Source organism: Zalophus californianus, chromosome 5 (genome assembly GCF_009762305.2).
Source record: "Zalophus californianus isolate mZalCal1 chromosome 5, mZalCal1.pri.v2, whole genome shotgun sequence".
NCBI lineage: Eukaryota > Metazoa > Chordata > Mammalia > Carnivora > Otariidae > Zalophus > Zalophus californianus.
This window is the reverse complement of record NC_045599.1, coordinates 120,002,490-120,028,388: the sequence shown is the minus strand read 5'-3', so window position 1 is coordinate 120,028,388 and position 25,899 is coordinate 120,002,490. Positions and strand designations below refer to the sequence as shown.

The 25,899-nt window shown below is 38.9% G+C and overlaps 2 protein-coding genes across 7 annotated transcripts in view; both read right to left on the bottom strand.

Moving 5' to 3' along the window:
* Positions 1-8,068, bottom strand: part of C5H5orf34 (chromosome 5 C5orf34 homolog) — a 36,563-nt gene extending 28,495 nt beyond the window's left edge. For both annotated transcript variants that reach the window (XM_027606116.2, XM_027606117.2), the window contains exons 1-3: positions 7,756-8,068; positions 2,943-3,176; positions 2,692-2,781 (exon numbers count right to left, since the gene is read on the bottom strand). In XM_027606116.2, the coding sequence (XP_027461917.2) occupies positions 2,692-2,781; positions 2,943-3,137 (285 nt within the window). In that variant the 5' untranslated portion in view covers positions 3,138-3,176; positions 7,756-8,068. The remainder of the gene's footprint in view (positions 1-2,691; positions 2,782-2,942; positions 3,177-7,755) is intronic.
* A 4,964-nt stretch (positions 8,069-13,032) lies between these two features.
* Positions 13,033-25,899, bottom strand: part of PAIP1 (poly(A) binding protein interacting protein 1) — a 31,074-nt gene continuing 18,207 nt past the window's right edge. For all 5 annotated transcript variants that reach the window (XM_027606524.1, XM_027606523.2, XM_027606521.1 and 2 more), the window contains exons 5-11: positions 25,045-25,156; positions 23,376-23,501; positions 22,006-22,112; positions 21,148-21,265; positions 20,302-20,356; positions 16,595-16,688; positions 13,033-14,216 (exon numbers count right to left, since the gene is read on the bottom strand). In XM_027606524.1, coding sequence (XP_027462325.1) covers positions 14,123-14,216; positions 16,595-16,688; positions 20,302-20,356; positions 21,148-21,265; positions 22,006-22,112; positions 23,376-23,501; positions 25,045-25,156 — 706 coding nt within the window. In that variant the 3' untranslated portion in view covers positions 13,033-14,122. The remainder of the gene's footprint in view (positions 14,217-16,594; positions 16,689-20,301; positions 20,357-21,147; positions 21,266-22,005; positions 22,113-23,375; positions 23,502-25,044; positions 25,157-25,899) is intronic.

Genomic DNA, 25,899 nt, shown 5'->3' with positions numbered 1-25,899 from the left:
GTGAGCCAGGTGTCGGCCTATATGTATTTTTCCACAGGATATTTGATATTGTTAAGATTATTTCTCTTAGAGGGCGCCTGGGTGGCTCAGATGGTTAAGCGTCTGCCTTCAGCTCAGGTCATGATCCCGGGGTCCTGGGATCGAGTCCCGCATCGGGCTCCCTGCTCGGCGGGAAGCCTGCTTCTCCCTCTGCCTCTCTCTCTCTGTCTCTCATGAATAAATAAATTAAAAAAATCTTTAAAAAAAAAAGATTATTTCTCTTAGAGAGATGTAAAACACACACACACACACAGATAAAAAATGAAAGAGAAGAAAAAGAGATAGATTTTCAGCCCTTCCCAAAAGTCTACCCTGAAAAAGAATATTAATGAGGGAAGTCCAGCACTACAATGTACAAACACCACCACAACGTACTATATTCAAAGCAATCACAACTTAAATGGTATGGAACTAGTATAAAAATCATTGACAGAGCAACTCAAATAATAAGGAAATAGAATCAACCATATTTTAAGATGTTACATGTGATAACAAACTTTTCAAAACAAGGAGGGAAGGGGAGAATGACTTAATAAATGGTACTGGAATTACTGAATAGCATGTGGGAAACGCTATCTCAAAAGGGTTATTCAATAGACTAAATAAGATAACATGTATAAAGTACCTATCCTAGGTAGCACCTGGCATACCATACCCTAAAATAAATTCCAGGCAGCTTAAAGAGCAACATTTTTTAAAAACTGAATTACTAGGGGTGCCTGGGTGGCTCAGTCAGTTGAGTGTTGGACTCTTGGTTTTGGCTCAGGTCATCATCTCATGCGTCGTGAGATAGAGCCCTGTGTCGGGCTCTGTGTTCAGCGGGGAGTCAGCTTGGGGGTTCTCGCCCTCTGCCCCCCGCCCACTTGCACGCACCCTCTCTCCCTCTCTCTCTCAAATAAATAAATAAGTAAATCTAAAAAAAAAACTTAATTACTCAAAGGTAAACTGATCCTGACCAATAGCAAACAGACTTGTAACAGGTGCCAGTGCCTACTACATCTCTTCATATAAGATAAAAACAGTAGGTGTCACGTAACAGTCTTTTTTTAACCCATAAATATTTTTTATTATTATGTTATGTTAATCACCATACATTACATCATTAGTTTTTGATGTAGTGTTCCATGATTCATTGTTTGCGTATAACACCCAGTGCTCCATACAGAACGTGCCCTCCTTAATACCCATCACCAGGCTAACCCATCCCCCCACCCCCTCCCCTCTAGAACCCTCAGTTTGTTTTTCACGTAACAGTCTTTTAATCAATTAATCTTGGCAACAGTTAAACATTTCAGTTTCCATTTATATAAAACCTTAAATTTACAAAAACTAGTATCAAGGAAGCCTCTTAAACTTATAGTGCTATTTATGTGTACAGATGTTAGTACAGTATTCACTGATGGCAAAGCTGGCTTGTAAGGATGGTCAGTTAAGAAGGTTCTCTTTTCGGGGCACCTGGGTGGCTCAGTCGGTTAAGTGTCTGCCTTCAGCTCAGGTAATTGTCCCAGGGTCCTGGGATGGAGCCCTGCATTGAGCCCCATATTGGGCTCCCTGCTCTGCAGGGAGTCTGCTTCTCCCTCTCCCTCTGCCTCTCCCCTCACGCGAGCTCTCTCTCAAATAAATGAATGAATCTTAAAAAAAAAAGTTCTCTCTTCTAGAATTAGATTATCTAATAATCCTACTACAGCGTCAGCAGCAAATACCCTTATAGACTAAGTTACAGCTTAGTTTTTCTTGGCTCCTTTGCCATCATGACAGTAGCAGAAAGTGATTAAAAGACATAGTCTTCAGAGTCAGATAAACTTGGTTCAAATCCTGACTGCCTTTTAGAAAATGTCCACGAACAAGATTAGGTAAACTCTCTGAGATTTAGTGCCCTCACCTGTAAAAAGAGGCTGAATATACCTGTTTGACTGGCTGGACATCCATTTTGATTATCAGGAACCCATGCCATACTGACTGGTGTTATTAAATATGTTTACTATCATTCCTAATTCTTGACACAAAGTAAATCCTCAATAAATGATAGCTATATTATTATTCATAAAAGTTCAAAATAGAATATGAGCAAAAAAATAAAATGTACATATCTATAAGTAATTACACATCTCTATTGAACATTAACTGCACATAAACTACAGAAAATGGCCACATAATTTCTTAATTTTTTTTTAAGATTTTATTTATTCATTCATGAGAGACAGAGGGAGAGAGAGAGAGAGAGAGAGAGAGAGAAGCAGAGAGAGAAGCAGGCTCCCAAGGAGCAGGGAGCCCGATGCGGGACTCGATCCCAGGACCCTGGGATCATGACCTGAGCCGAAGGCAGACGCTTAACCATCTGAGCCACCCAGGCGCCCCAATTTCTTAATTTTGAATACCTCCGAGAATCAAAAAGTCATCAATCAGAAAAATTCTGAGTAGAATCTTTGGCTACAAAGATTCTGGCAGGAAGATGAACTATGTACCTTCAGGGTCTCAATCAATATTTAACATACCAGAACACCCTAGTCTGGTGAAAAATATAAGCCTATGCATTCTACAGCAACATGTGTATTCCCAAGTCTCATAAAGAAAAAGATTAAATATGAAACTACCTGTTTCTAATTACTTGCCCTCAAATATTACTTATAAAAAAAAGCTTTGAAAAATTACCTTTTTTCTTTCAGAAGGTATGATGCTTTCAGATAAAAAAGGGCAAACGGCAAAAGAATTTCGAAAATCTAGGGCTCGCTGTAGTTGCTCCTACAAAAAGAAATACAAAATGTAACCTTAAAAAATGTAAAATAATTTGAAAATCAATTTAGAGTGACAGTAATCTGGAATACTGATTACTTTCCATACTCTGACTACCTTAACAATATTCTGGCATCAGAAAGAGTTGTTTCTGTGTCATCTTTACTTACCCGGTAAGTGCTAATAACGAAGTGTGTCCTTTGACGAATTCTTTCTGGTTGTTCTAAAGGATGTGCTGAAACAGGAGGTGCCTTTTCAAATAAAAATTCAGAGCCACATGGAGAAAGCTGCAGTCTGGAACCATCAACATATTGCACTTGCACTGAATCGTCTTCATAAAGTACCATTCGCACCTCTGCTGCCATTACTAGGACTATGGATAAAATGTCCTTCCAAGGTGAAGACTGAAGGAAATAGGAAATAGGGTAGCACAAATAGTTTCTTTAATGTACAAAAGTTCTATAATAGAAAATGGATGCATTTTCTAAGAACATAAGCAAAATGTATTTCCTTGTATTTTTGTTGGAGGAAAAGTGATTATTGGGGCACCTGGGTGGTTCAGTTGGTTAAGCATCCGACTCTTGGTTTTGGCTCAGGTTATCTCACGGTCGTGAGATCTAGCCCCACGTTGCGCTCTGCACTCAGCCCAGAGTCTGCTTGAAATGCTTCCCCCCTCCCTTTCCCTCCCCCTCTGCTCCTCTCCCCATGCTCTCTCTTTCTCTAAAATAAAAAAAAATTTTAAGAAGCAAAATAAATAAATTTTAAGAAGCGACTATTTTAGGGGCACCTGGTTGGCTCAGTCATTAAGCATCTGCCTTCAGCTCAGGTCATGATCCCAGGGTCCTGGGATCGAGCCCTACATCGGGCTCCCTGCTCCGCGGGAAGCCTGCTTCTCCCTCTCCCATTCCCCCTGCTCGTGTTTCCTCTCTGTCTCTTTCTGTCAAATAAATAAATAAAATCTTAAAAAAAAAAAAAAGAAGTGACTATTTTACTACATACTTTTAAATTATCTGACATTAACAACCTGAACAGAATGCCTTGATTAACCCCGAGGGCTTTACTCCAATGTGGGAAGATAACCTAACGGGATAAGAAAGCCCACCAAGTTATAACTGCCTTTGTAATTTCAGTAGCTTTAGTTCTCCTGAAGTTTAATTTCTGTAAATTATATGCTCAGTAAGTCAATTCATATAATAAGCAAATTCCATCTTTGCGATAAGAATACAGCAAATCATTTGTAATATATGCAAAAGGCAGGCCAAAAGTAACTATTAGGCCTAAGAAAAAGAACACTGAAAAAGAAATCCCAATACCTGGATTTTTGTTCCTAGTCTGACATTAAGGAAGTAGTTCCATGGTCACTACTGAGCAAGCTAAGTAATCTTCTAGTGTCTTAGACTCACTCTTATTTCACTGAATTCAATTTCCTCTTCCCTACCTCTAAAATGACTGTCATCACCTATGCTTTCCTTATAGGGTTGAATGAAGGGCAATTAGAGGGTTGGATTCCATTCATGCTCCACCATTTACTAGCTAAATGCTTCAGGCTGTTTGTTTCCTTATTTGTAAAATGGGGCATGGTAACAAGATTGTTGCAAGGGTTGAACAAGACAACACATATGCCAGTGCCAGAATTGCAATGTCGCTTTGTAGGAGCCCAATTAATCTTTTTTTTTAAGACTTTATTTATTTGTCAGAGAGAGAGAGAGAGAGAGCACAAGCAGGGGGAGCGGCAGGCAGACGGAGAAGGAGGTAGGGGGAGAAGCAGGCTCCCTGCTGAGCAAGGAGCCTGTGCAGGACTAGATCCCAGGACACTGGGATCATGACCTGAGCCGAAGGCAGACGCTTAACTGACTGAGCCACCCAGGCGTCCCATGAGCCACCCAGGCGTCCCAGAGCTCAGGAAATCTTACGATTCCTTTCTAACACCATCGCCATGCTCTCTGACACTTACCCATCTCCCTCTAGAACATCATCCTTTTTTGTTTTAATATTTATTCATTTATTAGAGAGGGAGAGAGGGTGGGGGAGGGGCAGAGGGAAAGAATCTTCAAGAAGACTCCCCGCTGAGCGTGGAGCCCAACGCAGGGCTCCATCTTACTACCCTAAGATCACGACCTGAGCTGAAACCAAGAGTTGGAAGCTTTACCAACTGAGCCATCCAGGTGCCCCAAGGACATCATCCTTTTTAAGACTTTCCTTTCTAAACACTAGGCCATCCTCTTCTAGGACATTATCTCCTACTACTCAGGTGATCAACTTCCACCTGACAGAAAAAAGCTTTCCTCAGTTTACCCTTTTTGCCTACCAAAAAACTTCTCAAGTATAATATCCACTCATTGTCTACTTTCTCTCCCATCCATCTTCCGTCCATTGCAATCCAGCCTTCCTCCACCTTTCTACTGAAGTTGTTTCACCACGGTCACCAATGTCTTCCCACACCCAGTAACTTCAGTCTTCATCCTACTAAACTGCTCACTCTGTGATACTGCTGTCTACCTTCCCCCGCACCAAACTCTCTTTCCCTCTGCCTTTTATTTTTTTAAAAAAGGAGGGAGTGCCATGGTTTCTCCCACTACATCTACCTCTATTTTTATTTTAATTTTTTTAAATTTTAAGTAGACTCCACACCCAACATGGGGCTTGAACTCATGATCCTGAGATTAGGAGTCACATGCTCTACTGACTAAGCCAAACAGGGACCCCTACCTCTGTTTTTAGTTTAATCATTCCTTTCACCATGCTCTTAAATCAAGGATTTAAGACCTGACCTTATCATATCATCTCTTACTATAACTACTTATGTTGCTTTTATGCCCACCTTTGCTTTTTAGAAAACTCTTACGCCCTTTCAATGTATGTAATCAGCTACATATGACTGGCCTATAATCCTTTGTAAAATATGTCAGACTATAAGTACACATTAAGCCATATGGTCTCTCCTGAGGAGATTCACACAATTTTATTAATTCCCCTCTCTAGAAAACTTCCAAATCCACCTGACCTCTCCCCAGAACTTTAAGCTGCCTGCTAGACCTCTCTTCATGTCCTTGTCCCACAGATAAATCACTCAATGAACATGACTAAAATAGAACATCGTCACTCCCACCAAAGCAGACTTCTGTAACATCTCCTAATTTCACTTTCACTCTTACGTCCCTCCCTCAAGTCCAGTCTACATACAGTAGCCAGAGGGATCTTTTAAAATAAAAATGAGATCTATCACATCCTGGCTCACAATCTACCATTTTGCACTTAAATAAAATTCCAAACCATGACCTATAACAGCCATACAATCTGGCCTCATCTTCCCCTCCAAATGTCATCTCCTAACTCTCTTCTCCTGTTCAGGACACTTTAGCTACAGTGGCCTTTTTAATGTTTTTAAAACAAGCTGTTTCCTATCTCAGAACCTTTGCACTGTTCTTTCTGCCTAGCATGTCCTTTCCCTGGCTTATTACATGGCTGGTTCTTTGTCTTTTAAGCTTAAATATCACTTCCTCAAAGGCCTGACTTATTCAACTCAAAGTTGTTCCCAACCACCTCCCAATCACTTTTTTTTTTTTAAGATTTTATTTATTTGTCAGAGAGAGAGGGGTGAGGGGAGAGAGTGCACAAGCAGGGAGAGTGGGAGAGGGAGAAGCAGGCTTCCCATGGAGCAGGGAGCCCGATGCGGGACTTGATCCAAGGACCCTAAGATCATGACCTGAGCGGAAGGCAGACGCTTAACCAACTGAGCCACCCAGGCGTCCCTCCCAATCACTTTTTATCCATTTCACCTTTTTTACTCATAGCATCTATCACTATCAAAACTGATTCTATTCCTTTCCCTGCTTTTTGTTTTTTTCCACTAGGATATAAACTCAATCAGACCAGAGATCTCATCCGTCTTATTCACAGTAGTATTCCTGGCATTTAAAACAATATTTAGCAAATAATAAGGGTGCAATTGATATTTAGTTAATGATGAAAGAATAAGTAAGTGAATTTCAAAATTCCTGCTCCTCCGGAATTTGCAATTTGAGTTAATGGCATCTCAATGTTAGCAATATTTGACTTTTCACTCTCTCTCCACTCCCCTGTAACATGTCTTGTTGATTTGGTAGGTTTCTTTTATGAACCTGGCTCCTTTTCCATTTCCGTCCATCAACTCTCCCCTCCGTTTCTGCACCTATCTGGAACCTTCTTCAGTTTCTTCCCTCTCCATTTCCAGTATTGCTGTTATAGGTAACTTTCCACAATCTGGACAATACCAACCACTTTACATCACTTGTTTACGTGCTTGTTCATGTCACAAGCAATAAATATTCATAGCAATAAATGTATTTATACTGCATACACACACATATACATATAAATCTCAGATATCTACTTGCTATTTCAGAAAAAAAAAAAACACGTCGGAAAACTTGTCTTTTCTGATTGCCAATTAGGAAAATGTCTCTATGTTTGGCCAAGTTTTTAATTTAAAAAAAAGGGGGGAGCCTGGGTGGCTGAGTTGGTTAAGTAACTGCCTTCGGCTCTCGGGTCATGATCCCGGGGTCCTGGGATAGAGGCCCGCGTCGGGCTCCCTGCTCAGCGGGGAGCCTGCCTCTCCCTCTGCCTCTGCCTGCCACTCCCCCTGCTTGTGCTCGCTCGCTCTCTGTCAAATAAATAAAATCTGTTTAAAAAAATTTTTAAAAAAAGTTTACAGAGATATAATCATTATTTATTCAACAACAAGCAGACACAAGAAACAGTGGAATATCTAAAGATCCCGGCATATTATTAAAAAAACATAATCCGGCTCCAACCCACATTTCAGCCTCATCTCTACTGTCGTATTCCTGTTTGTTTTCACCACCCAGTACATTACGTCAGAGTGTTTAACGATCAAAAGCCACAAGCCTGTACTTGACATCAATGGGACCTCATTCTTCCAAATGGCAGTATCTAGTTACAGAAAAAGCCTCACCAAAACAATAACCAATGTCTTGGACTCACACGGCAGTTCTGAGACGAAAATTCCTGGAAATGAGGCCAAAGGCCCCTTTAATTTGCCAAAATGCTTGAAGCCTGCCCACGACCGCTTCTCCAGGGATATTTCTTGAATTTGACAAACTACCAACGGTGATGTTTCTTGATGAGAGAAAACAATCACAGCCGCAGAGGAATAAGGTCACAGAGAGAGTGTTCGGGCCGAGACGTCCATCGTGTCAGGGTAGCGGGAGAGAGGCGGCAGCGCCAACTATGAACCCACAAAGAAAACACAGGAAATCAACAGCAATTCAAATCTTCCCGCAACCTGGGGAAGCGTCTTTCCTCTCTGGAAAAAGACCGGAAGTCCCGCCCAGTCCGCGCCCTCCGCTCCGGGCGCCAATCTCCGTCGCGCTCCTCGCGAAGGGCGGGACCGGAAGTAAGGGAGGCGGGCTTTCCCTGTCCTGAACGTGGTTGCTTCCTTCTTGATCTTTACTTCCGATGCTCAGGTTGGGACCGGTCCGACCTAGCTGTGATTCGTCCTTGTAGGACAGTTCAGCCAAGAGCTGTTAGTGGAGTAATGCGTATTTAAATAATCTAAACAGCAATTATACCTTAATAAAGCTGTAAAAAAAAAAACCCAAAAACTTGGACAAAGATAGAGACCTCTTTTCCTAATTTGGTATCGTGTATCTGCACTTTTTTTCTAAAATAGCAAGTAGCGTGGCTGCTAAATTTATTGTAAGTATTTATAGGGAACTTACTATGTGCTTGGCACCCTGGGGATTAAGCAAGGAATGAGACCCAGGGTCGAGGATGGGGTCTGGAGATTAACTGGAAAGAAAGGAGTAGACAGTAATTTGGTCACAGTAGTGGTTAAATATTCCTAAACTAAAATACAGAGGTCTGAGGTCTGTGAGAGCATGTAGTGGACAATTTCCACTGAAATCCAAAGGGTAAGTATGTTAGCCAAGTACAATGTGGAAAAAGTGTTTCAAGCAGAGCTAACAGCCTGTGTTAAGGCCCTGAGGCCTAAAGGAAAGATCTTGTCCCCTTCGAAAGGCCAGTTTGATTTAAGAATGATTGAAGAGGAGAGAGAGGCTTTTAGGAGCAAGAAGCCTGAATGGGGGCTTAGAGATAGGCAAGGGCCAGATCATTATGGATTTATGAATGATGGACTTTATCTTAAAAGCGATGGTAAACTATTACAAGGGCTTTTTTTAAGATTTTTACTTAACAGTGCGATATTGGTTCTAGAGTAGAATTCGGTGATTCATCACTTATATACAACACCCCTACCCTCTTTAATACCCATCACCCATCTAGCCCATCCCCCACCCACCTCCCTCCATCAACCCTCAATTTGTTCTCTATCCTTAAGTCTCTTAGGGCTTGTCTCTCCTTTTTTTTCCCCCTCTCTCCTTTTTTTTATTCCCACTTCCCATATATTCATCTGTTTTCTGTCTTAAATTTCACATATATGGTAATTTGTTTTTCTCTTATTTCACTTAGCATAATACGCTCTAGCTCCAACCACATCATTGCAAATGGCAAGATTTCATTCTTTTTGATGGCTGAGTAACATTGCATTGTATATACATACCACACCGTCTTTATCCACTCATCAGTCGATGGACGTTTGGGCTCTCTCCATAATACGGCTGTTGTTGATAATCAAGGGCTTTTTAAGCAAAGGTGGCAGCACCAAGGAATGGGAATAAATCTAACTCCTTAAATTCATCTCCATTTTTGAACGTCTGATAAACAAACTGACCTCAATCTTATGTAGATCATAAAGTCACCCTCAGATGCCGTTTTCATTGATCACTAACATCAATTTCTATTACACACTGTTGACTTAGGTCCTATCCCGCTCCCACCTTTTTCCTCTCTAATGACTAAGGACCTCCTATCTGCAAACCATCTACTACTAAGGGGTTTTGTGATGCTATTTGTATTTTAGAAAGATCCCTGGAAGGGCTGAGTGAAGAATGGATTGTAGGATGCAAGAGCAGATGTGGGGAGCCCAGTAGTCTCTTGAAAACGTGATGGGAGATATGGCATTTCAGACTCAAGATTAGACAGTAAGGATGGAGAGCACAGCTCCAAGAAATATTTACATCAGTTCAATAGTCTTGGGGATGACTGAACAGGACTTAAAAATAGTTGAGTTCTGACTGAAGTGGATAGGGGGCAGTGCCATCAGTAAGATGGATGCAAGAAAATTTAGGGAATAGGACTTCCCTGAAGTCCCACAGGACTTCAATTTTGTGTCTTCCTAGTGCAAATATGTTAGCAAGGTCTAGAAACAGATTAGAAATAAATCTGGAGGTCAGTGTTGATAGCTGCTAACTGAAGCTTTAGGAGAGGATTAAATAGTCCAAGGATACAGTGACATGAGAAGAAAATGTTGACTGAGCTTTGAGGAACACCAATACTTCAGATTAAAGGGAAGAGAATCCCACAAACACTGAGGAACAGCCAGAAAGGCAGCTATTCTATTCCAGATGCCTAGAGGTTTTCAATTTTGGTGTCCCTTGATACTGTCAGATATTGCCTAGAGAACAAGCTAAAGAATCAAATTTCTACTGGATTTAGTGGCAGAGATGTCATTGGTGGCTCTAATAAGAGCTATTGTATATAGTGGCAGCAAAAGCTATAGGTCTGAAGAGCAAATAGGAAGGAAATGGAAAACAAATATGGGACATTTGAATCTGGCTAGGAAGCAGATAGAACTATACAGAAATGTGAGGGCCAGATTTCTCCTGATGAGAGGAATTACATGTTCAACAGCTCATGCAAAGGGCCAATGGAGAGATTTAAAAAAGAAAAAATACAGACCAAGTAACAACAGAGTTCATGAGAGAGTGAGGGCATGGGATTTGAGCACATGTGGAATAACTGGCCTTTAACAGGAGGGCTACTTCCTGTACAAGAGGAGAGATGAAATGAATGCAGAGGCATTTGTGTACATTTGCCTGATTTCTTCTGTTAAGCAAGTCATTAGGGGATGAGAAACAAAGACAGTGGTTTGAAATAAGGTAATAAACACAGCAGGATTACTGGCAGTGCTGATAGCTTAGGTGGCGATTAGGAGTTGACACTGGTACAAACCTACCAGAAATAGGACCTCCAGCTGCCTGGTTGAAACAACAGTGTTGGGTCCATCCAGGGTTGTTTTGCCAGGCTGACACAAAACATGACCTAGTATACATGACCTAAAATTATTCACATCTACTAAAGTCTAGTCAGCCGAAGACCACCAGGTTAAAGCCTGCAGTCTGACAAAATCTTATTGACTTGTAAGCAAGGGAGGAAACTCCAGGGAAAACACGAATGGCATGGTACACAAGAGGAAAGAGGAGGGCGCCCACTTCGGTAAAATTTGGATTCCTGCTGAAGGAATCTGAGATTCTAAAGGGATACCTGTTCTGAGTTGGATGCTGCTTCTGAAGCAAGATTAGAAGCAGGAATTGACTAGGGATTGGTGTGGTTATGAGGTGACGGCTGTTTAATAATTGGGTATCCCCAGTAATAGATGGGTGGGATAGCAAAGCAGGTCTGAAGACAACAAAGCAGCAGTCCTACAAAGGGGTCATGATGGCAGTTTATAATTGCATGGCTTTGGGAAAAATGTGTCCTGTTAACTTTGTAGCTAGCTTTATGTTTGTCCTCCCAACCAGAATAACAGCAAGGGTACACCCCCCACCCCTACCCCCCAATGAGAACTGATTTTCAGTCCTTCAGTCCTGAACAGGTTTTTACTCTTTCATACCATGTGTCATCTTCTCTTGTTAAACATGACTGATATTTTCTTAAATAAGAACTTCCTCCAGATCCATCTGTTTTTCTATAGGTAAGACTTAATGAAATACCTAATCATGGAATTGCCCCTTTCTGACAATTTCCAATCTAGGGTGAACCTCCAGTTTCTTGGACCCGCTCCCAAACTATCCAACCAAAGCAAAAACCCTATTATAATGGGTTCTAATACCCTCTTACTGACACACCCCACAGTTCCCCATATGTGTATTCTGCTTTAGTGCAAAAGTACTAAGCCCAGCCTGTTCAGGTACATGTATATTCCTGGTAGTCTTTGGCTGGGAGGGCACGGACAACATAAAGACAGAAGGTATGAGTTGATGACACAAGTGCCAGATTTTGTACAAACCAGTATTTGTACTTTGTTACCAGAACACAGGCCTATGACCTGCACTAGCACCTGTGCATTCTTGCTCACTGGAGACTTGTACTATTAATCCTTTCAAGAGACTTAGGACCCATGTTTCTGTTGAAGATACGGCCAACAATTGTAGCACAGGGCCGGCTCTTCCTTTCAGGATATACCTTTGCAGTTTTTTAAAACATATCCACACATTTCCTGATGGCCTAATATTTGATATGGCTTTAGGGACTCAGAACTAAGACTGTAATGGAAGTTAATGCTGTGTGCAGCTTCCAAATGCAGCTTCTTCGTGAGTCTTCTACAATGCCTCCTCCAAAATCCAGCTGCCATGTTTGTGAAAAGTCCAGGCCACATGGACAGGCCATGTGTAGGTGGATCTTGCCAAGTGATAGCTTCAAGTCATCTCGGCCCAGTCAGCCATGTGAGTGAAGAAGACTTCAGATGATTACAGCTCCCAGCCATTTGAACCACCTCCAGTCCTTAGTTTTCCCAGCTGAGGCCTCAAACACTGCAGAATAAGAAAAAAGCCGTGCCCTGTCCAAATCCCTGAACCACAGAACTCATGAGCATAATAAAATGCTTATTGTTTGAAGACATTAAATTTGGGTGGTTATTTAAACAGCCCTAGTAACTGGAACACATAATGATCCTGAGTACAGCAGTGATTGGTGACAACGAGCTAGTGGACAAAGCTGGATGGTTATTCACAAAGCAACCACAAGAAGTTTAAAGTATATTCAGTTATCATGTACTTGTCCCCTGGTCTAATGTACTCCCTCTTCCCCATACCCCTTCCCCCTCACCCCCAAGATTTACAATGAGCACAGTCTTTGGAGAACTGCAGATTAAAGTAATTATCCACATTACAGGAGCCATTTTGAAAAAAAGAATCCTATTACAAGTTCCCAAAACCCCAATTATATATATCCTTCCCTTTTACAATAAGGAATCTAAAGGTTAATGTTTTATATTTAATTTTTCCAATTAGACTTGTTACTGAATTCTTAACACACACTGAATAGGACATCTTCTAGCATAGTTTGATTTCAAACACTTAATTTTATGACATCAAAGTTGAACAGAAATTCTTTAAAATATCAGGATACCACTCCAAAAACTTAGAGGAAAACAAAACTATTTAAATTTTATTTTCAAAGTCTAACTTTAATCCAGACTGAACAAACAAGCTGAAAAGTGAGAAAGCTAACTGTATTAGCAGACACAGATGTACCAAATGTAAAACAATGGGTTATTAACAGAACTATTTACATGCATATTTACAAGCAATCCTTTTGTACATAAGTTTTACTTTTAGTTAGCTGGAAAAAGGCTTTTGACATTAGGTACAAATATTTTTAAATAGGGCTGAGGTGGTACTGCATTATAGTAAAAGTATTAGAAAAGTGATCCTCAGGGTGTATCAATTATAAAGCAGGTGAAAACTTGAGTGACAAAGATCTAGTAAAACTCTCTAGTAAAAAAGTCAATGCAACTCATACTACAAAATAAAAATGAAAGCCATATAAATAAAGCAGAATAATGTTCTAGGCTTTTGGGTAATGAAGTTGAGGGGTGGGGTGGGGAAGAACAATTCCAATAAATCCTAAGTGAAGAATCCTGGTTGTTTAGTTGGGAGTTTTAAGTCTTTTTTTTTTTTTTTAATGACATTTTAAAAGCCCTTGGTATCAAATAGCATCTGGATATGTAAATCAGTTAATGATATATTCTAAGACTTTAGTGCTAAAGATTTTCATGATTGTGATTCATATTTGAAACCCAATTCACTGAGACAATGTAAAACTAAATGAAAGCTATATACTCATCTAAAAAAGGATGTTACATTTTGCAATAATACATATTTCCAGGCTAAGACTTTTTCCCTCAAGAAAAGAATTTAAAGGTTAAGCTTCTAACCAACTAGCAAAATTTACTTTCAACATTTCATTTATTTCAAAATCGATTTTATTGCAGCCAAAACAGTGGAATTAACTGTACATAATAAACTATTATATATATATACACATTTTAAGTTATAGGGAATAAAGTTTATTTTGGCAGATAGTGTTAAACAAAATTAAAGTTGCATACATTAGTAACATAACTCAACATCCTTAATTTGGTATAAGTGTGACACGTTTTCCTGTTTTCCTGTGTTCTGCTAAATCACCATAACCTAAACTGCTTTATAAAATATGTTGAAATTTAGCTTTACTGTTTTCGCTTACGCTCTGATTCCAAACAAAACTTTTCATAAGCTTCTTCTATCTCTGGGTCCATCTCATCATCAATATCATCCAAGTATCTATGAAAGAAGTAAAGATTCATAAGTTTAACATTTTTCAATTCAGAAATATCTAAGATGCTAAGCCACACAAAAAAGTATGGTGATATAACTTTCTTAGACTGTTACAGAATGTAAGAACCTTTCAGAATTACATATATGTCAGTCCTCAGACAACCAAATGCTTAATCTGAGGAGTTACCTTTCACACTGCATTCTGAGTCTCTTCTGTTTGAAATTAAGCTTCTGTTATACTTTTACATGTATGTTAAAAAAAATTTAAGTTATCTCTACACCCCATGTGGGGCTCAAACCCACAAGCCCAAGATCAAGAATCCCATGCTCTTCTGACTGAGCAGTCAGGCGCCCAACATAGGTTAAATTCTTAACCTAACCTAAAAGTGAATTCAAAGTCTCAACATATAAATTTGGGGGCTCAAGACTGATATTATTTTCATAAACTTACCTTAATCACATTATAATTAGAACATAATTTCAGATATGCCATTCACCTCTAATAATGCAAAGTTTTATGTCTACTTTTTTTAAAGATATTATTCATTTGCTAGAGACAGCACAAGCAAGGAGAGCGGCCAGGAGAGGGAGAAGCAGGCTCCCCACTGAGCAAGGAGCCCAATGCAGGGCTTGATCCCAGGATCCTGGGATCATATGACCTCAGCTGAAGGCAGAGGCTCAACCGACTAAGCCACCCAGGCTCCCCTATTTTATATCTACTTAACATCAGAAATGGTATTCTTGAAATGGCAATTTAGTCACATTGATTTATCTGGAATCACTTTCATAACAAGAAGCTACCTTCAAGATCATCTATCTCAGAATTTTTCCAACTATTAGGTAGTTTAAAATGATGGAAAACAAAGCTTTCCACAGTTAAGTATGGGTAGAAAATTTAAAGAGCCCACTAAAGATTTAATATATTCTTACTGAATACCCATAGCCATCTTAAAAAGATAGGTACTACTATCACCTCCATTTTTTAAGTAATCTCTACACCCAACAAGGGGCTCGAACTCACAACCCTAAAATCAAGAGTCACATGCTCTACTGACTGCACCAGACAGGCACCCCATCATCTCCGTTTTAGAGATAAAAGAAAGACTCTGGAAGGAGGTTAAGTAAATACTCTCAGATTTGGGTTAAATATGTGGCACAGCCAGAATCTGACTCCAAATCTTTTCCCTTTTCTACACGATTCATCTGTAACAACATGTTGTCTATATGTCTCCCCACCCCGCAATAATCCTTTCCACCTACATATGTGACAAAACTATCTTGCCAATCCTACCAACTGCTGATGGGTCTTCTGTCGTTGTTCCTCCATTTCTAGTACAAGGCCATGTGTTGAAATGGCCATAAGTGTATCAGGGCAAGAGCATGTAATGTTTACCAAGCATAACTTCAGAAGACAACCTGAAATTCAATGCCGAGAACAGCTTGAACTTCCAGTGATATACCCAGCAGGGTTGAACCTTTTTCTTATTGGGACTGAGTCCTTACAACCCTATTTTTTTTTTTTAATTAAACTAGTATGTAAAAAAAAAAAAAAAATATGGTAACATTAGATCTCAAACAGACTTATAAATGTCACTAGATGGGAGAGAGAATAAAAATGATTCACTTTTTTAACCTACAACATACATGAGAGATGAGACGTGGAAAAAATTAAGTCAGTTTTAATTTATTCCCTCCTCCACTTAGAAGAATACTTGAGTGGTCCAAATTCACATAAACTGTTAAGAGAGCTGGGACCAAACCTCACAAGTTCTTGGTTCTTCTATAACTCAGTGTAATGCAATCTGATGGTAAGGGAGTAGCAAAAGTTTCTTTTATTACAAAGAATGGCAGGTAGGGATTGAGAGATGTGAATGGGACTATAACTTACACCTTCCCATTAGTCCAAACACTTACGTAGTTATCAGCATTCTCTTTAATCTTAATTCATCCTTTAAAACAGCTAAGATCTGACTCTTTTACTGTCTGCCAGGAGGTGGTTCTAAGTATATATGTATTTTCGCTTAGTCCTCAAAAGAACTCAAGGAAGGGTCTACTGTTTCTACTTTACAATGGAAAAAACAGGCATAGAATTTGCCTAAGACCTTACAGTATTAGAGCTGAACTGAATCTATTTTACAGAACTATACTTGAGTATACCACTATTTTAGTTTTTCCCCTTCAGATATATATACATTTTCAGAATCAGAGTTTATGTTTTCTAGTATGATTTCCTGAAAATTTTTGGTAAGCAATACATGTACACCATTGCAATACCATCAAATCAAAATGTGCATTCTTCACCTACCTTTTTCTAATCTAAACTCCATCTATAAACTATGGCCACAGAAATATCAAAAGGAAATTAATAGCTAGGAAGAACTTACGGATCACCAGCCCCTGATAAATCTGTCCCATTTTCTTCATAATCTGGAAAAAAGTCTTCTCTTTCAAGTAACTCTTGATATTTCTCTTGGTAATCTACAAAAAAATTTTTAAAAATGCTGACAAAATTCATAAAATGGCCAGTTATCCTTAAAAATGACTTTTAATAATAGTTTTCATTTAAGTAGAACCAGTGTTTAAATAGCAGGAAGCTTCCAGTTGCATATTTAATAGCTTTTACAAAACTTATATTCTAACTGGCTTGCTTTTGCCACCTGCATGCTCATAAATCTTAACATTCCTCTAATTACCTGTTGCAAATCAAGGCCACTGGGGATATACCACAGCCACCGTGTATGCCACTTATACTCTCTGCTGCTTCTTTCCATAAGACAAAATATATATCTATATAACTTGTTGGGAAAGAACATGTTCTTCCATATTCCTGTTCTTCCTTCCACAATGAAGGATTTTAATCAAATAGCCTGGGCTCTGTTCCCCTTACTCTTTCCCGAGGAAGTAAAGTGAGCTAGTGGCTAGCAACTAACAGCCACTGGCCCATGTTTCTCAATCAGATTAGCTAACCTAGCAAAGGTTCTAAGCACAGGGGATTTTCTTTTCTTCCCTCAGAGACAGCTGGAAGGTAGCTACCTGATAAATGTTTCAGCTATACGAACTTTCCCTTGGTTGGGTTCTTCCAAGGCAATACGGGTAATTTTATAGCTCTCCATCTGCCAACTGTCTTAGGCAGAGTTACTGAGTATCTTTTAAGATTAGCATGTCCATATGGAGTACTGATCTCTGAATAATAAAACAGATCAGTGTGTATTAAAACTAGTTACCTTAAAATTGGTTTCTTGTGAACAACAGCTCCTCAAATTTCAACAAGATAATTACATTAGACCGTATTTTCCCCAAGATTGCCAGTCTCTATAAAACTTATTCCAGCTTAAAGGGTTGGTGATATTTTGACATCCAATTTTGGCAATCTGGAAACAACTTTAACTGTAGACCCTTCCTGCAACAAATACTTGAGGTAACAGATAAGACAAACATTCTTTTAAATGCACAGATGAGTTCAGAAAAAAGAAAATCAAGTCCCCTGATGACCAACAAAAAGGGAACTGAAAATCATACATACCTACTCCAGCCAGGAGGCTGGCAGACCACATGCTCTCAGTTAACAAAGGGGCTTGGATTTAAAAACCTACAGAAGGTCAGAAAGCAAGGTCTTGGGCCCATGTGAAACAGAGATGGAATTCATGCCCATGCCCACCTCTACCTACAAAAATCTGGGCCCTTCAAAGGGTGGATATCTCAAACAAAAGGTGGACCCGGAAAAAAACAAAATGGAAAACACTCTGGTGGCAAAGAGAGATAGCAAAGAAGCTTGCTGGTCTCTTCTTGGGTTTGAAGTAGAAACAACAGTACTCTGAAGAAACTGGTTCCTCAGAAAATTTGTAATAATGGGCCTACACCTCAAATTTCTACTACCCACATAAAAAACCCTACGACAAGAAATAAGAACTTGTTCCAAATCAGTTTTACCCCTGTGGCTCCTTGGCAGGAATAGATGTTACTACAACCCAAGCCACAAGGAGTTTTCATAAAGAAAAACAAAAAGAGCAGTTAAAACATGAGAGCAGTCATAAAGGACCACAATATGTATAACTTCAAATGGTTTAGAAAAGTGTGGACAGAACAAGTGATAAAGCAAACAGAATAAACATTAACAAAAGGTACATGTGGGTAATGGGTGGATGGGTGTTATTTGTACAATTTTTACTTTTGTAACTTTTCTGTAAGTTTGAAATCCTTTCCAAAAAAAGTTTAAGACCATTAAATATCAGATTACAATTAAAAAAAGATCAAAATAAATTTTATGTGATAATCAAAAATAACAGGATTAGAATTAAAAGACAGAACAAAAATGTGAAACAAAAATAAGCATGTTTAGAAATTTCTATAGACAAAAGAACAAATAGGTTAAACAAATGAGACACAGATGAACAAAGAACCAAAACGATTCAAGGTAACTTTGAAGACTAAGAAAATTTGTCTTACCAGACATAGCAAGATTTAAAGTAAAGTAGTAATTAAGACTGCGGTATTGGTATTAAGACAGACAAAAGATCCACATGCACAGACACAGAATAATATACAAGTTTAGAGAGGACGGACATGGTACACATTAGAGGGACTGCATTTTACTGAGGAGAGAGGATGGGTAACTCAACACTGGTTGCTGAGACAAGAGAACATGGAATATTTAATTCCTACTACATCTATCACATAAAGATTAGCCAGATGGATTAAAGACCTAAATATGAAAAGCAACAAAGACTTTTAGAAGAAAATGGAGTTTGATGGTAATAAGGAAACCTTAGCCACTGAGAACAGGAACAAGACAGATACATTGACATGAAAACTCCAAGCTTCTACAGGACAAGACAAACATAATGGAAAGAGAGCATACACTGGGAGAACCTCAGAGTCCCTTTCTGGGCTATGTAAGGAATTACAAATCAGTTAAGAAACAAATGATCCAAGACAAGTATGGGCAAAGAACACAAATAGGCAATTCTTAAAATTCCTTAAAAAAAAAAATTCTTAAAATGAAAACAACTGTCAATAGAAACATGAAAAGAAATTCATTATCACTAGTAAGGAAATGAAAGTTTACAATTTGGTACAATCTAACAAGTGTTGCCATGGATGAGAAACAGGAATCCTCATGTTCTGCAGGGGGCATATCATGTGGTATAGTCAGACTGGAAAGCAGGTTAGCAACATTTAGTGAAGTAGAAGATGCAGGTAACCTACAATGTAGCAACTGTACTTCTTCATCCTGAAGAACCTCCTGCATGTGCACAAGGACTACTTGAAGAATACAGCACGGTCTATAGTAAGGAGTGTGAGCCACCCAACCACCCTCAAGGAGGGACCTATAACCAGTGCCATACTCTGAGTGCAGTATTATTTGGCATTTAAAACGAACCAACATGCTTTTTATATTCTGAGTGTTTTGTAATTTAAAGTTGAAAGTTAAGCAGTCCTTCTTTCCACCTCCTTAGAGAAACAGGATAGTCAGTGCCTGCTGGCCAGAGGAAGCAAATGGGAAAATTCCGAACAATAAGCTGGTTATAATTTTTATCAAATGGGAAAATTTTCTCTTGCTCATACTGCAGTCCCATTTATCACAATTAAAGCAATCTTTCTATAAACAGCCCTTTTCTGGAAGGGGAAGTGTGCTGAGATTTAGATTTTAATTAACTTTGACCTACTGACTATTAATGAAACCCGTTAATTCTTAGTATTTCCAAGTATTAACCCATAGTAACAAACGTTGTACTCTATGTAGTGAACTAGAACCATCTTTCCCTTCTATTTTAACCACCTGAAAGCTTACAGTATAAAAATGAAATATTAGAGAAAATATAAAACAAAAATGGTTGCATTTAATCAAGGGATTCCTCCAAAACCATTGTCAGGATGACAAGATACTATACAGAGTCAGACTTTCCACCTGAAATGGTTCAAAGCGGTTGTCCCTATAAAGAATATTCTATAGGAGATAAACATTTACCCTGTATCTTAGAACAATATGCCTGCTTCAAACAGTTACAACTTTGTACAGGTGAGGGTATGGTTTTCTGTAACTCACTAGCTTACCATGCAATGGGGGGCAAAGCACTCTGAGACAGCCTACCTGGGTCGGCTGCAGTGAAAGGAACACCGTCAGAGGTATAAAATGTTGGTTCATTCTAGGATGAATCAAAGTGATACAAATATGTAAGCATTTCAGAACTGATTTTTTAAAGCACATTAATTAACGAAGCATGGCTGAGGTCTCACTCATCTGCACCTGATAATGCAAGATCGCACAAAAAACTAGCTTCCTAATAGCCATTTTCATTTCATTGGGAAAGTCTATGGTTTTCAGATTTCTATTCTATTCTCTCAAGTTCCTGTGGCTGTAACCCTGCTGTCTAGTCTGTCACACTCGTGATGAACTGTTTTGTTGTGCACTGTGATTTAGCGTTGTGTCAGCTTATTTTTAGTTGTGGTTCTCCCCCCACCCCCCACCATTTTTTAAAGAATTTCCATGGCTGGGGTTATAGGAGCATTTCTCCATTGTTGTGTTAGGTTTGGTCACGTCAGGAGCCTCAGGGCATCATTGGCCTGGTGATCACTTTTATTTTCTTAATTTACTACAACATGCAAAGTAAAAGTGTGAGATGCAGGCCTCTGGTTATAAATTCTCTGGAAAAACTTTCCACAATCCCACTCAACTGAGTCCAAGCCTTATCGATTTCCCTTGCCACTGGATGGATCTTTCTCTAGTCCACTCTTTCCTTAGAGGACTCCATGTTTCTTCTCCTATTTACCTGGCTTGCTGGCTGCCATGTGACCCTAAGCCAATGAAAAGAGTTATTGGCATTAAATTCTGAGAATACCTTTTTTTTTTTTAGAATACCTTTACATACCTCATCTAGAAATTTCCAAAATTGGATCCAAGCAATAAACAAAACTTAAAATGTAAACGCTGGCATACCATAAAATAATTAGGATCGTTTTCAGGTGTTGCTTCTCTGTATGTTGAAGTTGCGTGGACTCTACCCCAGTTACTTGACCGGAGCTCGACAAGCTTCAAGAGCATCTGTTTCACATCTCTGCAGACAAGTTGAAAAAGAGTTAAGGGTATCCAAAAAAGTGTTGTTAGGTTCTAGAATACCACAGACTCCTAAAACCATGTTTCATAAATTTAACATGTACATTTAAGTGCTTTGATTTTTTAGGCATTTCCTATATTGACATAATTTTTTTTTTTTTTTTTTTTAAAGCAGCCTTGAAAGTTTTTCCATCTCGTGTGCCTGGGTGGCTCAGTCGGTTAAGTGTCTGCCTTTGGCTCAAGTCATGGTCCCAAGGCTCTGGGATCAAGCCCCACATCGGGTGCCCTGCCCTGTTCAGCAGGGAGCCTGCTTCTCCCTCTTCTCCCTGCCCATGCGCTCTCTCTCTTTCAAATAAAATCTTAAAAAAAAAAAAAAAATTATTCCATCTAACTGTGACTATATGGTTCTTAAAGGCAGTACCCATCCCACATTTTTATGCCTCCAACTGGACTTATAATAGTACCTTACCCAAGTATTTATTGAACAATTTAAAGTCTGAATCATTTTACTTTTCAATGGACTCCTATCTTACCACAGGAAAATCTTAACTTTTTCAATTTACAAACACAACTGAACAAAAAAAGCCAGGTGAGCAGAAGCCATAACTAAAATATTATACCTTTAGGAAAATATTTCTGTAGATCTGTAAGATTTCAATTCTTTCGATGATAGCATACATCACAGATTAAAAAACAAGCCCCACAGAAAAAGAAACTGAGATCTACTGGCTAGCTACCCACCTGCTGCAATTTGCATCTAGGACAACATTCTCAATTCTCTGAATGATTTCTTCCATATCAGTCTTTCCTTTCTCCTTCCAGGCATCTTCCAAAACTGACCCTGTCAACTAAAAAAGCAGGTTATCAGTAAAATAAGGGATTCAATAAAGTATAGAAATTCTAAAAAAAAAAAAAAAAGTATTCGTAGCAATTCAAGCATTCTTTGAACAAAATGAATTTGGTAAGTTAAATACGCCCAATTATTCTCCGCCATCTAACAGTCAGGAATCTCTATTTTTCCTGATGGAGAGAAATTAAAGCAGAACCTGAATCACAGGTTTTATGGATCAATGACTATAGGCTATATTCCCCATGTAAGTTAGGCTATAAAATCTAAATCAACCTTTCGCTTTTTGAAATATACAAGTATAGAAGCTCTGGATTAAAAAAAAAAATACAAACTTCGGGGGGAAAAAAAAGAGGTAAGGATATAAACCGGTAATTCATAGGAGAAAAATGGCTAACAAATATGAAGAAATGCTTAAATTCACTAGTGATCAGGAAAATGCAAAACAAGATTTTTGTTTTTACTCATTACCCATGACAAAACAAACCAGGATTGATTATATCCATCACTGATAAGAATATGGGGAAAGCAGTATACTCACTCACTGTTGGTAGGACAACAACCAAACCATACACCGGTTTAGCATTTAGAAGGGAAATTTGACATTACTTCTCAAAATAAAGTATACTATGCTCACTGACCCGCCAAATCTATGTGTAGGAATCGAACCTACATAAACAACTGTACATGTAGAAACGAAGTTACTGCAGAAAGAGGTAAATCTTTTGTGCCAAAGATCTAAGATACTTGTTACATAATAAAAAGGCAAGCCAAAAAGAGTGAGATTTTTTGAGGGCACACATACATACATGGGAAAGGAAATTTAGAGATGGGGGTGAAGGACTTCCATTTTTTGCTTCTAAATTTGGATTCTCGTATTTAAAAAATCAGTACAGGGCAGCACGGGCGGCTCAGTTGGTTAAGTGTCCGAGTCTTGATTTTAGCTCAGGTCATGATCTCAGGGTCCTGAGACTGAGGCCCATGTCACGCTCTGAGCTCAGTGCGGAGTCTGCGTGTCCCTCTCCCTCTGCCCCCTGCCCCCAGATCCTGCTCATGCACTCTCTCTCTCCCCCGCAAAAAATCTTAAAATCAGCACATACTGCATTTCCAATAAATTCAAGAGCAAAGCAAAATGTCAATATTTAACTTAAAGAAAAAAATTTAATCTTGAATTCACTGCATACTATACATACTTTCCTTCCTCTAAATCATATACGAATGGGGTAGAAAGATGAATTTTCAGACATACATAAGTAAAACCTACCTTCAGTAATTTTACTGCACAAATTAAGTTGTCATCCATAGGATTAGAAAAGAGGGCATTCAGCAACTCCCGGAGACCAACCTGAAGAATATCTGCTCTTGTAACCTGTCCATTTGTTCCCTTGATCTTTGGGGACAGAAGAAAATGAAAAGCAACCATACGAAAATATTACAACAGATAAATAAATGGCCTAACATCCTGGCAAAGTAAGTGTCTTAAGTTAAACAATACAAAAATCAGAAGTGCTCTTGTATCTTCAAAAATTATACTATTTTCCATGTATATAGGACCTCTAACACAACTAGTAAACTACAGGTAAAATTTTCCATTTATCACACACAACATATGGTCAGGATAACCGAAGCCTCCTTTATAAATTACTGCTTCATAAAGCATTCTCTGGTCTTTTAAGCTACCACCTTTTTTGGAACATGCAGCATTTTATTATTCTTTTTATACTATTTAAAAATAGTGTTTTGCGTCAGAATCATCTAAGTATCGTAGCTCTCCAGCCAGAAGAGCTGTAGGCTAAGGAGCCACACCTCATCTGTACACCCCCCCAGACATGGCATCATTACGTCCACATAGGAAACAACTGTGTTCTTAGAATGACTCTCCATTTACAGCACATTTTAGGTGAATGCTCTTATTTTGGCTTATATAAAAATCAAACTGAAAGATTAATGCATGAAAGTTTTAAAAAATTAAGTCCATCCAGGGGCACCTGGCTGGCTCAGTTGGCATAGCATGTGACTCTTGATCTCAGGGTTGGGAGTTCAAGCTCCACGTTGGGCATGGTGCCTACTTAAAAAAATAAAATAAAATAAAATCCCAATGCAAAAAAAAAAAAATTAAGTCCATCTGTGGTAAAATGGGATAGTAAATTAGGCACTAGACTGGACAGACCTTTTAGATGCACTGACTGAGATGCACATTTGATGGTGGATCTCATGGGTCTTTTCAGTGGTGTTTACTATTAAGTTTTCAAATCAAAGTTAAAGGAGGTATAATCTATCTCTGGGATTAACTAGTCCAAGACAAAAATAAAAAAGCAAATCCATTACAAAGTAATACTCAGCACTTAGTTGCCTACGAACATATATCCAAGAATACCACCAATTTATAAATTTGTTTAGCTACAGACTTCAAACAAATGCATTTTATGTGGAAGATTAATATATAAAATAGCACCAAGACAAACAATCCTGGGTGAATTAGTGTGGAAAGAACCCTAGATATTCTAGTGTCTCCCCCCCCACCACCCCGCCCTTTCAACTCAAAGCTTTGTGTTCTGCAGAGTACGCTGCTTTTGAGCCACCATGTGAAAGTCAATAGACGAAATGTGTGAATTCAAAAAAGGTATTATCTGTATTTCGAGAGCTTACACTTGCATGGAAACCATGGCTTTCCAAAAGTACACAGACTTTAAAATTCCCAGTAACCACTTCCCAACAGCCACCCCGCAAACAGGAGAAACAAACATTAGGGACGTTCCATTAGAACGCAGGCACTAACCGTGAGCAGCCCCTGAGGCACTATTTCTCTCTCTCCCTTTGCCCGGCCTTATTTCACCCTTAATGTTGTCCAAGGATAATGTGAATACAAATTCTTTATCATGATCAGTTTACGTTCCCAGGCTTTGTCAGTACTTAAGAAAATTCCTCCTCACCTCCAGGTTAAGGTACAGCTCCCCCAGGAAGAGAACAAACGCATGGAATCGTTTCCGAGTCACTTCGTCACCTTTTGCAGCTTGATCTTTAACTTCATATTCAGTCCGACATCTAATGAAGATACACCTTTTATAATCGCACACTGCTTTGTTTTGTGAACAAACAGGATGACCAGCTGTCGGATTTGCAGTCCGCAAGCAATACAGAGACAAGTACCATGCACCAATGCCCTGACTTTCTGGAGTGAAAAGTGTTCCTGTCTATTGTAGAGACCAGAACACGCATCATCTTTTTATACTAAGATTCCTAGTTGTAAGAAACTAATGGGTTTATTTTCAACTACTCTTATCAGATCAAGTTTTTTTTTTAAAGATTTTATTTATTTATTCATGAGAGAGAGAGAGAGAGGCAGAGGGAGAAGCAGGCTCCCAAGGAGCAGGGAGCCCGATGTGGGACTCAATCCCAGGACTCCGGGATCACAACCCGAGCCGAAGGCAGACGCCCAACCATCTGAGCCATCCAGGCACCCCAGATCAAGTTTGTAATCTGTTTAAGCAACACAGGTTTCATGAGGTTCATTGCATACTGGCGCCAAAAAGAAAGAAAATGCCTCACCTTTGTTTTATTGGCTTTGTCAAGAAAGCAATGTTTTGTATTTTTTTTAAAGCATTGTTTTTACTCAAATTGTCTCTGTAAAATGTTCTACTGTGAATATATGAGCTTTGAAACACATCTTTTATATATATATACACACACACATCTATCTATCTATATATATATATATATATATATATAGATGGTCTCCAACTAAGCTGAAAATAAAATGAACTCTTACTAAGCCCATTATCCTTAAT